The sequence below is a fragment of the Trifolium pratense genome, linkage group LG7, assembly GCF_020283565.1.
Source record: "Trifolium pratense cultivar HEN17-A07 linkage group LG7, ARS_RC_1.1, whole genome shotgun sequence".
Taxonomy (NCBI): Eukaryota; Viridiplantae; Streptophyta; class Magnoliopsida; order Fabales; family Fabaceae; genus Trifolium; species Trifolium pratense.
In genome coordinates, this window is record NC_060065.1 from 52818496 (window position 1) to 52834212 (window position 15717).

Consider the following 15717-nt stretch of genomic DNA (forward strand, 5'->3'; position numbering starts at 1 on the left):
CAATATATCTAATTAACAACATTAAGGGAAGTTTCGGTTATGTGGAACCTGTTAGTTTGCTTGTTATATTGCGAGTGCCACTGCAATTGCTTTGTTGCAATAGAATGTTATCATTTTCAAGTAGGCAACAGCTCAATGAATGTGAAATCTCAGGTCCATTAGAATTTAAACATTAATTTAGTATAGAATTTAAACATTAATTTGTTAATATCTTGTGTTAACTTCTCTTAAAAAGTATTGTTAATACAAACACAATGGGATGTTTCTGGTTCGAATATAAATTTGGGCATTCAACGACATTAAAACTCTTGTGAAGAGTTTATCGTTCATTTAGGTCTCACAAAACTCAAGAAACTAGTCTTTACGATCATACACAAAGGTACCCCAATTACAAATAAAACAAAGAAAAGAAAAATGCAATCTGACCCCAACACCATACTCTACTTTGATGGGAAAAGAAATCTTTATGCTCCCCTTAAACAGGTAGAAAAGATTATAAATGTTTTCAGTCTTTGCCTGTATCTCTGTCTCTAAAAACAGATGCTATTTTTTGTAAAATTGCATTAATATTAGTTATGTCTTTTTGAAGATTAATGTTGTAAGCTTATCTAGGGATAATCTTGCAACAAATTTAAAAAAATTATCGCAAAATATTATTCTTAAGAGACTTCAATATTGTGCCACATTTCAAATAATTAAGTCAAGAGAAAAAGGAAACAGCTTAGTAAACCAAATCTTATTTATACTCTTTTTTTTTTTTTTGATTGAATCTTATTTATACTCTTCTGTCACACATAATTTTACATTTCTTTTGACAGGCACGGGCGAGGACTTATACATTATAATTTGTACATTGAATTAACTTCATTGATCTGTAATTAAGTAACCTATTTTGACGTAGACCAAATGACATTTGAAATATATAATCTTTAATATGCAATAAGTTTTTAAATAAGATGGCTACTTGACAAATTTTTTATTTTTTTAAATAAGATAGCAGTATAGAAAATCAGATAACAATTTGATTACTTTTGTTTTGACAAAGGTAAGCTCATAGCATATAATAATTTGTTAAATACATATTGAAAATTTGGATCTAACTAGATGAGCTACCCTTGATTAATTATGTACATTTTACCATCAATATAATTAGAGCAAACCAAATGTCCGTTACGTCTCATCTTGATTTGGCTATACTTGTATGTAGCCAGCCATGTTAGCTTCACATGAGAGAGCCCTTTTTTTAAGGCTAAAAACTCATCAGTCAGCTCGGCCCTTTTCCTATTCAGCTTTGCCGCCTATTAAGAGAATAGTCAAGACAGTCCAACAATATAACCCTCCAAAGTAAACAAAGCTATACCATAGTCGGGTGTTAGGACAAATGCATGCAAAACACTTTTCAGGTCAGTCATCATCATCTGATAAACATACTAAATCTGCAGACGCAGCTTGATGCGATGAGTTAATCACCATGCTACTGCTATTGGGCCCAAATCTGGATAGGTTAGCGGGAGCCGTATCTGACAAACGCGAAATAACATTTGGGGAGGTTATATTAGATTGATTGCTAACATTCCCATGTGAACCCGTGAGAGGTAAGTTAGGAGTGGCTAATCTGCCTGCACTGTCAGGCCGGTATCCCGTTTGTGGATTAGACTGATGGGTTGTTGGTCTTTGCAAGGGTGGGACACGAGCATGTGAGGGAGAAATTGCTCGAAGGTTACTAGGAGCTGTCTGACTTAGATTTCGGAGTAGAAGAGGATGGAAACTGGAGGGTGGAACAGAATTTGGGGGTCTAGAAGATTGGAGATGTGGTGCAGGGGCACGTATCTCGCCACCAGTTTGAACATCTCGGGCGATTGAAGACCTAGTAGTGTTAATGAGAGGTGGTCTTGCAGAGACACCGGAGGAAGTTCCAGACTTATTGTAACCAGGCGGTACCATATGCTGTGACTTAGGAGCAATGGGGGGACTCAGCAGACTGGTTGCAGGAGGCTGACTGGGAGCAATGGAGGGACTCAGCAGACTGGTCGCAGGAGGCTGACCGGAAGAACCAGAAACCACTAATGACCGAGTAGCAGTTTGTTGACTCGAACGTTGATGCAACTGCCGCGGAAGTGAATCTGAAATCAAGATAGAGATTAGAAAAAATACTCGAAACAGAAAACTCAGTGCTGCAAGCCTTCCACATTTAGTGATTTGTATGCCTGCTGCTGAATAGATTACATAAACAAGACATGAATGCAAACACACTATGCGCAAGAGTATTTTGTTTTTTTGGGATAAGAGTACATATTTTATTTATTTTTGGACAAAGGATAAGAGTACATATTTAAGTGTGTACCTTTGCCATCCTATCCCAATGTTAGACTAATTCGACCAACCAAGAACAATAATACCATAAAACTACTGAAACAATTTTTTTAAAAACTGCATATATAATTTTGCTTAAAATTGGCCTTCTTAGAAAAAAATAAATAATAAGAGAACCAAATTATTATCCTTGGCAAGGACTCTCACAGCCTTAGTAGTATCTGCCAACTCAGGTTTATTGCTTCGGTAGAAACTTGATCAGTCAACAAAAAAACAACAGATGGCAAGGAAAGATAAATAAATTAATAAACCACCAACACGAGACATAGTTGGAAAGGAATTGAAGTGAAGTTTGGTTTCGGTAACCAATCAAAATCAGAGCTTTAAAAGCAATGTTAACACTTAGATGTCTATGAAAAACAAACATACCATGTTGCATTCCTGAAGCACCGGGTGCTTTAAGATCCAAGCATTTAGACCTAAAAGCATCAGCCAATAACTTATTCACACAAACTGTGTTAAGATTTGTATCCAAAGTCTTCTTTGTTCGCTGAAATTCAACTTCCATCTCTTGAAATTTAACATCATACTTTTTTCGAAGCTCCGCTAATTCCTTTTCAAAATCAGATTTCAACCGCAATTTCTGCTCCAACAAGAATAATACTTTAGTAATCAGAAAAGATAGGAACCTAGAATAAGTATTCATCAGATTAAGGTCATATGAGTAAACCAGAAACTAACCGAATCTTCATGGCTTTTCGAAGTTTGTTCTATTGCTTTTTGTATTTTTTCAAATTCAATTTTCAGTGGATCATAGGACAAATGTGGAAGCCTTGTGGAAGACGAAGGGGCTGTAGATTGGATAGGGTGATTATTCATCTCCAAAGGAGTTGACAAATTTCTTGGGTTGGCAGACTGTGTTCTAACTCTACTGGCTGTAACTGAATCAAGATCTGAATTTGAGACAGGGTGCACGGCAGCTTGATTTGAATGTAAAAAAAGTGCTGAATTTGAGTGTGGCTGCGCAACATTTTTATTTGGAACCGCAGAAGATGGTTCAGGATGATGAGTGGGGATATCTGGTACATTGCTCGGCTGATGTTCATCTTCAGTTGCTAAATGAAAATTAGACAAACCCAGCATACCCAAGTTGGAAGAGAGCTCTGCAGCAGCTAATTGATGCACCTGCTTTGGAGGCACCGTGATTTGATTGGCTGGTACAACATCAGCTGAACGAGATGCCAGTTGAACTTGTTCATAAGAATTTTGCATTTCCCCAGCTGAATCCTTGTCAGCAGCAGACTCCACAGACGGCAATTGTTGCCCTTGTTCTAGAGGCTCCATGACATTAACTGGTCTAGAAGATACTGGAGCACTGGTCACAGTTCCGAGTACTCCTCCCTCCAGGTCATTTGTGGTACTATTATCCACCAGCACAGCATTTGTTGAAGGCTCTATATCCTTATGACAATCTGCCACTGCATGACTATTTTCTGGCACAGTGACAGGAATATCTCCATCAGGAATACTCAAGAGTCCATCAGGTATTTGTTGCTCCAAAGGTGGATTTGAAAGGGAAATTGTATCTCGACAACTGGTTGAACAAGCAGCTTGACAAGGCCTTGGTGATGAAACACCATCTATAACTGGCACATCTATTGAACCTCTGTCGGATATTTGAGCCACATATGAAGGGGGACTCTGCAGCAGACAATCAGTGAAATTGACGGCCTCAGACATTTCAACATGTACCTGTCTTTTTGATACACTTACAGAGTCCCCTCCATTAGTAGTTTCTTGCACTTCACCTGGAATTTGCCCTTCAGGTACGCTTGATGAGACTCCATCAGAACACTGGTGCACTGGATGTGTGGCATTCTCACAATCTGGCAAGCATGCGGTACCTAAACTAGGAATCTCACAACCATCTCGAGACCGATGGCCAAAATTTGCACACCTATTATCTTCATCTGTCATGCTTGTAGCACAATCAGAATTCTGTTCTCTGCAATCTGGCAAGCACGCGGTATCTAAACTAGGCTTCTCACAACCATCTCTAGACTCATGGCCAAAATTTTCAGACCTAATAGCTTCATCTGTCATGCTTGTAGCACCATAAGAATTCTGCTCTCTGGAATGGGAAAGTTTAGAGAGAATATTTTCCTGACTGACATGTTGATTTTCAGTTGTATTATGGTCCTCATTTCCAGAGACTGCCCGATCATTTGAAACCATAATGTCCATTTCATTAGCCCTGTCATGCTTGACCAGAGAATTTTGTTGTTCAACTGTTTTATCAACTGAAGGGGAATTTTTTTGAGGAACCACAGCCCCAGTCTCTTTCATGGATTCAGCCACATTATCACACATCTGCGAGTAATCAAACCCAGTCCCAAGTTCCTTTAAAGCAACTATGTTTCGCAATTCGTTTTTTGCCCAAGATTTCAAATCTTCCACCCAAGTGGTCTCACAGTCTTGAACCTTTAATATATGAGCTGAATGTTTGTCCTCGAGATCTTTGAGACTTGTTTCATACTGAAATTCCAGATCTTCAATCCTTTTTTGATGTTCAATGTTCAAAATTTTGAGCATTTCTATTCTCGTCACCTCATTAGGAGAGCAGGATCGCGTGAATGCTAACTCTATTGTGTATTTTCTCTCCAATTCAGCCTTTTGAGCCTCATTAGACGCTCTCAACCTTTGTTTCTCTTCCTGGTGCATAAGGCGTATCTTATTCAGCGTTTTTTCACACTTTTTCTGAATTTTTTTAATGCTTTTGGACAAATCTTTTTTGAACAATTCAACCTCTTGTGCCACTCCAGTACATGAAACTCTTGGTGATTTAGAAGCTTTTGGAGAAGAAGTATTATTACAATTTTCTGTACGATGTAAAAATATTTTCTTTAGACACCGCAGCATAGAAAAAATGAGGTCCACCTCTCCTTTCTTACAGTCAAAATTCAAATTTTGTTCCGCAAGAATAAGAGAAGCCTTGTGGTCAAGTTTGTGATTTAGCAAAGAAGCAGCAGTCCAAATCTGAAATTTGCATAATACAAGGAGGGGATTATCAGTCATACTTATACATTATACTTATACATTACATACAAATAAATGCAACCACGGAATATATGCATTTACAAGAGGTAGAAAACAAAGTCCTATAACAACCTATTTTACATATTATTAACTACAATATACTAGAAAAAAAAGCAAAGAGGAAAAAAAAGTGATGTGACAGTAACATTCTCTCCGTTTCAAATGGAATAAAAAAGAACTGAGAAAAAAAGAGTGAAATTTATACATATTAAGAACAAATATTAAACAGAAGGAGGAAAATCATGTTGAGCTTTATATCTATCCTATGCTTTATATCTATCCTATGCTTAAGTTTTGTCCATTACTATTTTTCTTTCTTCCATATTATCTTCCACAAATATGATGACAAAATGACTACAAGCCAAGTTTATTTGATTATACTTGTGCCCTGCACTGATGACAATGAGGCTTGAGTCTAGCCATGTTATGAACGAGCTCACTAAACAACGCAGAGCAAGATCAGCCCAAACAAAAATTTCAAAGCATACATGCAGTTGACTAACCAGATCAAGTGCAAACAAAAAATTGCTTTGATGGTTGGCTTGCAACAGAAAAATGTCAAATGTGTGAAAAATCAACAAATTTATTATTGGATTTCCCCAAAAATAAATAAGATACACACACAATACACAAAATTAGGGAAGCTAGATAGGATAAAACGAAATCAAATTCCAGAAAATACTACTGCTTGAAAGGAAAAAGAAGCCCAAATTTTAACAAGAGTCACATATCAGAGTATGGAAAGAATCAAGAATAAATAAACAAACAAAACACCAATTTTATTTATTTTATTTAAGAAAACATAAGCTATAACAGAAACAAGGATGTGATAGAGAAGGGGTGATTGAAGAAAAGGATTTTATAGATAAAAATGCAAGAAATATTCTGACCAGAGATATTTGAAAAGCCTGTAATATTGACACGGGTTCCCTATCGACATGGTGATGGTTCATAACATACTCAAGAAAATTGTCAACCATATTCTTGACATTATCCTGCATTAGAAAATATGTCACCATAACATCAAATTCAAACTAATAATAGAGCTCAGATTTCGTTAGCACAAACAATCTGGTAATAAAAATGCAATCTTGTAAGGGGCCAATGCAGGAAAACAAACAGAGAGTAAAACTTAACAAAGAGAAAAACATGCTGCATACTGGAAGAAGAAGAACGTCACAGAGCTTTGTGATCTGTGGCTTCAGCAAAAGATGTAAGCTCCTCTGCTCATCATGTATTCTGCCGTTTTTCTCGGATCCAACACCATTATCCTGAGGTTTATCTGGTATTTGATCAAGCAAACAAAGTGAGTAAGGTTGATCAAGCAATAAAAGTGAGAAATGACAGTAATTAACATTGAATGGCTACACCAACACAAATACTTGAACTAGGAAAGAATTGAGTGACTTTACCCACTAGATCTCCAAAGATTCCTGCAAAAGTATATTACTGGCCTCAGAGGATATATCATAAAAACACCAAAGATAATTCTTACTATTAGTTAGTTAACCTCATTAATGACCTGTTTGTTACTAATCAATTTAAAAGCAATTATGATAGAAATAATTTAGAGATGTTTAGAAGAAGCAGAAACTTTTAAGTTTGTCTTATTTTTTAAAGTAATTTTTAACTTGTTTGCATACAATAACATAGGACTAGAAGTGCTTATTTTCGACAAAATAACATTTTTAAGAAAAATCACATTTTTTAAAACCTGGTAAAAAAAAGTATATTGGAAAAACAATAGGTTTTAATGATAATTCTCAGGTACTTTCATATTTAGTTTAAACATATGCCTCTTTCAAAAAAGGTGATTTTTTTTCACAAAGTTTGCATAACAACCAGCCACTAACCTGCCTTGACTCCAGTGGGTAACTTTTCACCTTCAGATTTCGATGTAGGCTGATCAACAGTATTGTTGCTCACTTTCATGCGCTTCTTTGTTATGCCTTCATTCACAGGGTTGGTCCCACCTTCCAAATTATTGAAACAATGAACTCTCTTCCGGCTCCGCTGAGATGGACTACTTGAGTACTTCCATCGAAAATGTTTTCCCTCCAATAGTTTAGTCCAAAAAGTTTGTGGTGACTCTTCATCCAGCGACCCAAGTTTCAGTTCACCAAGCAAAGGAAAATTGGAACAGTAGGATCCTCCGTTTTGCTGGACTTTCAATAAAATTGAGTGACTGCTCGTGTCCGAATCTTCACCAGCATCAGATAGACAGGATGTGAACTCTGAAACTGTTTTTTCTAGCAGTGGTATAGGACTTGACGTAGAAGTTGAACCGTCAAGGGAAACCCCCAACTCGTCAAAAAGACGAGAAGCACCCCACATCAAGAGAGTATGATTGAGACCCCGGCTTGAATATAGACAGTTTATGTCTAGGGCCTTATCTTGCGTAGCAAGAATTAAAGCTTTCTCTTCAGCAGTGAAAGCTGTATATAAACGGAACATTTTGATAAATTGAAACTGTGAATCAAGTGTTATCTTCTGAAGGGATCTTAGATCATTCATTGGGTTCCAATCACTATCAAATATAATAACAGTGTCAATTGATGACAATTTTATGCTAGGAAGGCAGGCACTAGTTTCCATCAGAAAGACAAATCGCTTATTATTCTTGTCATTAAATTTCTTCATGGCAGCTTGCTTCTTAGAAGATGAAAGACTTTTATCAATTCTTTCAAATGAATCTACATCAAATCTTTGTCGCAGGAAGTCATCTAAAATATCTCCAATTGAATCCTTTCCAATAGACTGCAAATTCAATAACAAATTCTTATAACTCAATTACCTAGTTTCCCTCAAGCGGATGAACACACAATATAAAAGAAAGCGGCGTATGACATTCACTATGCAGTCACCAACAGACATACACAAGTACAGTCAGAAAATTAGAAAAAGTGGTCATGACGATGCCAAAAAAACAACCACCATGCCTCCGTGCATTTGATTTGCTAAAAAAAGAATGACTAGACAATACAAGAATCCTTGTTTAATTTTTGAAAATTGCTGTGGGACAAAGCAAAACAAATCAAAGATGACAGTAGATGGGAAAAAAGTGCAAAAATGTGTTTCTCAAGAAAATCAAAGGATAACTTTTAGTCCCATGCACAATTTAAAGAAAAAACAAAAATTCCACTTCTTGATAGATAACACTCATCCTCAAGTCCCCTTCTCTCCATCAATGGTTTTAACCTTTCTCCATCCCTCTCTTCCCCTCCTCTACTCGAAACTGTTTGTGTTGTACAATTACTACCAAACAATGAAGAGAATCAAAAGTTATGTCGTGAAGTGAACTAGTATATGTTGTTAATCTCGGATAGCGGCGTGTAGCGCCGACCCTCAAAAATGCTATTGCGGTATAGCGGGTAGTGCTATAGCGGTATAGCGGTCATGTACAAATTAAACATAAATTCCAACAACATACATAAAATAGAAAAATACCCAAAATTAAAAGGACTTTCTTACTTAATAATTATACTAAATATTGTCATTTACCATCAAAATAGGTTCTAAATAAAGACTAATAACATTCCATGATTTTACTTCTCCCGATATCCTCAACCGATGCTTCTTTGCTCTTGTTATTCCTCCACTGGAAGGGTGAAAACAAAAATCACAAATAATTGTTTTCTTGCTGCTGTCTTTATAAGAATTCCACTTCCAACCTATATCAAGGTTGTCACTAGTAGGCTTAATGAAGCCTCTGTTATCAGCAGTTCTAGAAGATGGTGCCATTGCGCTACCAAACCGCTCACTTATGATTTATTTCCAAAATAAGGATTTTCATCAATTTTTTTCCCTCCAAAACGCTAAAGCGGCCAAATAGCGCTACCAAACCGCTACGCCACCGCTACCAAAACGCTATTTTCCTGCAAATCGCGGCCGCTATTTCCGCTTCTCTAAATAGAGGAAAGCAGCCTTATAGCATAGCAGAGAGGTGGTAAAACGCTACGCTATAGCGCTATAGCAACATCCTAGGAACTAGTTACTCTTAAAGAGTCTTATTCATTAATGATAAAAACATGTTTCTAAGCTGTCGAAACTCTAAAACAATGCTCTATTCACTAATACCGTAATACGATCCTAACCAATCTTAAAAGAAAACTTGAACAGTGACAGTGAGATTTCTCTTACTCTAACAAGTAAAATTTTACCTCTCTCAATCACACACATATATCAACAACACAACAACAACAAACAAACAAACAAACAAAAAAAGCCTTATCCCACTAGGTGGAGTCAACTACATGGATATGGATCAAATGACACCATAATGCACTTATCTTAGATCATATCTTTAACCAAATCATTGACATCTAATCATGGTAGTCGGAATCACGAGTCAACTCATAAGAGCATACGAGACCACAATGTTGCTGCCACTGAGTGTGCCTGTGCAAGGCTAAGATCGCAAGTGGTGTGGGCGCGGCAGAATCAGCGCACAAAGCCACGGGATCATATGCATCAGTGTATTTTTGTCGAGTTGCAAAGAAGACACCTACTGGGTGTGTGGGTCAAGTATGTGACCCGGTTATGGAGTAACACAATAGTGTTTTTCACAAAGCATGGAAAGAAACTCATAGGCGATATATGGGAAGATAGTTTGCAAAATGCATACCTGGAAAAGCACGAGTGCCCGTAAGTTATTTTTTCTCAACTCTGTGAGCATTGAATCAAGTAGTTGCAGCTTGCCACTTGCTTTTATTCCAACATTTAGATACTCAACTAATTTTTCTTTGTCACTCGGATAATCAACTTCTTCAAGGTCCTTGAATAGTAAAGTTTGCACGGACGGATCATTAACATAGGGATGATTACAACACTGTCGAGAGATACCACAACCAAAAAATGAAACCATTTAGAAAGTTCATAGCCACTTGGCAGCTGTGGAGTTAATTGAATAAGTAAAGAAACACCATAGCAACTATTGCAAAAAATACTCAGTTGTTTACCAAATTCGTTCTAGTTTTTTGTTAGGGGGGCCAAATAAACTTCAGAATATATACATAAAAAATTATATACAAAAAGGATTTTAATGATTAAAATAGATAAATTCTTCAATTTAACCACATGAATCCAAACCTATTTTGATAATTGGTTGATGAATCTCAGATAGTAGGTTTAACTCCAACACATAAATTGGCTTGTAAGGCGAGAATTGTCAAGGCTTTGTAAGCTCTATTTAGGTCATATCACTAGGAGGTGTGAGATTTGTACTTTACTCAAGCACAACCCCACACCCAGAGCTCTTGTGTCTTCTGCCTGAACAATTTTGGTAGCGCAACAATGAATCTAGGATAGTCTCCAATATTATCTTAGGTTTTCAGCCTAACCCAACCCCACAAAACTAGCTTGTAAAGTGAGGATTGTTAAACTTGGATAAGCTCTATTTAGGCCATATCACTAGGCGAAATAGGACTTTATCCAATAATGAATCGTGCATGTATCAGATTGACTAAAACAGATGTTCAGTATTTGAAAATAATTAAAAAAAATATTGAAATGATAAAATTTTAAATATTTCACTTGATAATAGTAAAGAATTATGATCAATCTATCAATAAACATTTAATGATAATAAAGGAAAACTAATCAGTACTGTACTAACTAAAAATTGCGGAATAAAACAGCTAGAATCTAAACCAAATATATGTATGTGATCTTTGATATTTTGCAGTCTAAGAAAATAATTAAAAAAGTGAAACTTAACCTTCCGGATAGAAATAAGGACATCACGAATGGCCCCAACACAATCAATCTTGGGTGACGAGCAAAGAATTGAAGAATTTGAAAGTAAAGTAGCACAATATTGCTCAAGCTGCACGTGAGATATCTGTGCAGGAACCCAATACTCAACAAACCTATAGGAGTCAGACTTGCATCTGTTTGCAATATGACTTGACAATTTCTCCTTCGGCTGAACAACACTTTCATTGGAACTATATATTAAACTATCTTTTTCATTATCATTTTGACCATCAAGAGCCAGAACATTTTTGTCTTCCACAGCGCTATCCTGAAAAGCCAGTAGGATTAAATAGGCAACAAAACAAATTTGAGATGAGGGACAAGGCCAAACCTATACATCAAAAGAAACAAACCTTCAGGTGTCCAGTTCCACTTGTGTAGTCACTCTTATCCTTCTGCACCATGGTTGGCTCAGTGTCATCTTCGTCCTGATCCTAATGAAAAGATACAAAAATATGAGACTTCCCACAAATTCACATAAACAAATAAATGTACAGGGATACATATTGATAATTTTAATTTAAGGGAAGAGATTTGATGTCTGGTCACCAGAGGATTGTTGATTAATTATTAACCAGCAATCTATCATTAGTGTTGCGGCCCCCATATTAATTTGTTAGAGAAATAGTATTGTAAGCCTTTTTGCAAAAAAAAAAAATCAAGTAAATTGATAGAAGGGGGACGATGTGGATAAAAGAAATCCAACCAACCTCAGCTGCACATGGATCGCACGACTCCTTGACTGTAGGATTATAATCTAACCTGCAAAGTAAAGAACCAATCACTTAGACGTGAAAAACACTTAATATGTTGAAGTGCCGATAAACCATCAGGAACAGATCAACAGGTAAAGGGTAAATGGTATAATTCCTAGTAAAAGTTCGTCCATATATTTACATGTTTATGTTGTATGTAAATATAGTAAATCGGTACCTTGAAAAATTACAAAAATTGGAAAACATTTTTGTAATTCTTTGCCTAATTTTTATTTTTTTTGAGTTTGTTATATATGGAGACCTAATCATACTGAGTCAACCTCAATAATTTGCTGCATTTATTGATGATTGAAGTTATTGGTTTTAGAGGAATGAGAAGAGAAATTAATAAGAGCTTGATAATGGCATGATATAAAAGACTGAACACTAATTCCTATTTATAGGGATACATGGACTTATAATCCTAAATAAATAAGGAAATCAGGAATCAAATAATAATAACCAAGTGATATGGAAAATAATCCTAAGAGATAATCCAAGATACTCTTAAGATAAGAAACTAATCCTAGGAGATAAACTAATATACTCTAATACAATATCAAAGACATTATAAGATATTTTCTTATATTCTAACACTCCCTCTCAAACTAAAGCTTACTAAGCTTTAAGCTTGTTATGAATGTACCCTGTGAAAGAGAAAATATAACACCTAACATAATCAAACCCAAAAAGATATCTTGGGTAAACCAACAGAGTGACTATTCCTGTTGTTTTTTTTACGGTGACTATTCCCGTTGTTTTTACCTAAACTAATTGGTGATAATCAATTTGCACATGTTGCTTCTAGTATTTTAAAATAGGACTAAGCACGTTGAGATATATTGTCATTTCATTAGAGAGGATACTTTATCTAAATACTTACCACTAGCTTAACAAGTTCAAGTGATCAATTGACATATGTTTTCCTATAATTCATTTTTGACATTGATCATAGTTAAAACCCATCCAGGGGTTAAATCAATGAGAAAAGATGGAGGACAGAAAACCTATAAGGATTCATTTCAATTTGGCATCAAGATTAATGGGAGAGGTAGAAGGGAGTGTGATGGGACAAAAATGGTTGTGTCAATCTGGGAGTGAAAATATGGAAAAGGCGTCTGATTTGAGTGAGGTAGAGAGAAGAGGCTGCATGTGACTCATTAAAAGGGATTTCTAATTTCAGCCATTTATTTAGATTCAAGGGTTGAGATTAGATCTTCTCACTCTCACATAAGAAAGGACTTTCTCACTAGGATATGCCCCCTTATATATAAAAAAGGGCGGACTATGGTAAATATGATATATCAAGCAGCATGTATGAAATGAACGATTCAACAGAAGAACTCTGTAATATGACCATGAATTTGAAAACTAAATAGAAAAAATGTGAATATGAGCTTTATAGTCACAAAACAATATAAGACAGTGTGATATAGGGGAGGGGAAGCATAAAGCCAAACTTCCTAAGCACAACAAAAGCAACAGAACACACCAAAAAAATGAATAGTGAATGGATCAGAACTCTTATTTCAATAGGAATTGATACTGTTTACTATCATTTAACAACAAGTACCTTGTTCGTTTGGAACATGACTCGTTTCCACCTAACTTGGAAGGGAGAGCATCAGGGATCAAGTTCGCATTGTCTCCTTTAGATATTGTGGAAGAAACATTTGATTCTGTGTCCACTGTGATTACTTTTCTCTTAGAAGGTGCCAAGTTTTCACCCCCACCAAGCCCAGCATTGTTACTGACCATGTCATCATCGTCTAATATAGAATTTCCTGACGCTAATGTTGGTAATGTCTCCTCTCTGCAGCAATCAGACTGTACCCTTATGGGTACCACACTAGTCTCATAAGTTGGGGTGTTAGACGGTATAAATGAACCGGGAGTCACATTATTTTCTGCTAGATTTGTCATAGGGCCACTCAACCTAGAATCAACTCTTGTTTCGTTTGCTTTGTCATCTTCAGATGGCAGTGTACCATGCTTTGAGACTTCGTTAATATCTGAACAACTTCCTTTAGATAACTCATCAATCTTGGCTCCACTGCAGTTGTCACCTTTGCTTTGGCACTTTTGCCCGTCAATACTCGAGTCTACTCTAGTCTCTTTTGCTTTGGCATCTTCAGATGGCAGTGTACCATTCTTTGAGACTTCTTTATTATCTGAGCAATTTCCTATAGATAACTTCTTTATAGTACCTTTCTTTCCATCTTTAAAGAGAGACCGATACATACGGGCGTCCATTCTCTTTATTTTCACCTGGGAAGTTCCCACATTGTGTTCCTCATTTTCAGTCACTTCTGGGGCTTCAAATGCCAACTGCTTCACACTCTTCTCTTTTTGTAGCTTCTGCCTTGAAATTGAACCCAAAGACCCTGCACTTTTAGAATCTGAAGGACTAGAAGAAGAAGAAGGATTCCTAGTTTTTCCAGATTTTGTCAAAGGACTCGGCGTCTTCTTTTTCTCAACCCTTTCAGACTTCCTTCTAGCTTCAGGAGCTGGCAGTGTTGCCTTCTCTACTTGCTCGGACTTCTGAGTACTGGAAGAGCTTGCATTTGTCTTCCTTAAAGGTGTTTCTCTAGTAGACTTTCTAGTACTATCTGTATCCAATAAATTAGGATGTCCATTAATTTTTGCTTTCTCTCTACTTCGAGTCACCCTCACATTTTCTTCATCCTTAGCCTTTTGACTAGCACGAGTACTATTTACCATCGGCTTAGCTGATTATTTTAACTTCTAAAATCTACACAATAATACATTTGATCAGTATAAAGACACAAAAACCAACATGTAGAAAACTTAATCAACATTACATGTACACCACCACGGTACCAACAACAAACGAATATGTACCCGATATGCCGATACAATCAATTGAAATCAAAACACTACTAACGATTCAGTGAGGCGTCGATACTCGTTACAAGCAATAAACTTATAACAACAACAATAACACTATTTGCAACCAATAATAGAAAAAATTAGTTTAAAAACCTAAAATAAATAAATGTCCAATCTCTAAGAAAAATAATTTCAACCTATATAATTACATGAATCCTTGAAGCACAAATTGAAAGCAAAAAATAGTAATGACATACGCATTCTATAAAAAAATTGAAGGGTTTGAACTTAACATTTGAATGGAATTTGAAAGCAAAACAAAAACGGAAACAACAATGCAATTATGTAACCTAACCCTAAATCCTAAATCCTAAATTCTAAATCAGTAATAGATGAAATTAGAGAGGCGTAATATTGAAGTAGTGAAACAATTGCAGAGTGGAGAAGACCGTTATAGAGAGAGAGAGAATTGAACGAAGTAGTAACAGAGAGAGAGAGAGAGAGAGAGAGAGAGAGAGAGAGAGATTGAAGGAAAAACCTTAACGGAAGAATGAGTGCATGAATCGTAGTGGAAACGTGAATCTTAGAGACGAAAAAGAACAATTTCAGGGTTGGTTTTGGTACCGTATCATACAATTATTATGGATTTTAATTCATTCATTAAATATATCGAGAACGAGAATAAGGGTAAAGATCAAAATATATAGAAAATAAAAAATATTTTTTTATTTATGAAAAAAATATATTATAAAAAAAAAATTAATAATAAAATAATCATATCTTGTACACGAGTTTTCAATGATTTGTCATTATGTTTATCTACTAAAGAATAACTATATTTTATCTTGTAATACAAATTATATTTGAAAAAATTTAGTCGGAATATAATGTTCATTTGTGTGTCGTATAAATTTTTTTAATAGAGATTAGTCGTCGTAAAAAGATAAGA

At 35.8% G+C, this 15717-nt stretch overlaps 1 protein-coding gene across 5 annotated transcripts; it reads right to left on the reverse strand.

Annotated features, from left to right (window-relative positions):
* Window positions 1-912: 912 nt before the first annotated feature.
* On the reverse strand, window positions 913-15439 carry LOC123896807 (helicase protein MOM1-like). 5 transcript variants are annotated; one of them, XM_045947188.1, is made up of 13 exons: window positions 15307-15439; window positions 13492-14670; window positions 11874-11925; window positions 11517-11597; window positions 11126-11431; window positions 10034-10237; window positions 7263-8166; window positions 6822-6842; window positions 6570-6691; window positions 6300-6404; window positions 3055-5349; window positions 2743-2956; window positions 913-2123 (listed from the first exon to the last, which is right to left on the reverse strand). In XM_045947188.1, the coding sequence occupies exons 2-13, from the start codon at window positions 14637-14639 to the stop codon at window positions 1405-1407; spliced, it is 6171 nt and encodes a 2056-aa protein (XP_045803144.1). In that variant the 5' UTR covers window positions 14640-14670; window positions 15307-15439; the 3' UTR covers window positions 913-1404. The 5 variants fall into 5 exon arrangements, with proteins under 5 accessions (XP_045803144.1, XP_045803141.1, XP_045803145.1 ...); XM_045947185.1 differs by having other exon boundaries at window positions 929-2123; window positions 6792-6842; window positions 15307-15426; XM_045947189.1 differs by having other exon boundaries at window positions 950-2123; window positions 11517-11591; window positions 15307-15436.
* Window positions 15440-15717: the final 278 nt, after the last annotated feature.

Coding starts and splice junctions, on each gene's coding strand:
- LOC123896807 (XM_045947185.1), bottom strand. CDS start 14,639: ATGGTAAATAGTACTCGTGCTAGTCAAAAGGCTAAGGATGAAGAAAAT. Junction 11,598..11,873: donor GCGATCCATGTGCAGCTGAG/GTTGGTTGGATT, acceptor TCTTTTCATTAG/GATCAGGACGAAGATGACAC. Junction 8,167..10,033: donor GGGCACTCGTGCTTTTCCAG/GTATGCATTTTG, acceptor TTGAATTTGCAG/TCTATTGGAAAGGATTCAAT.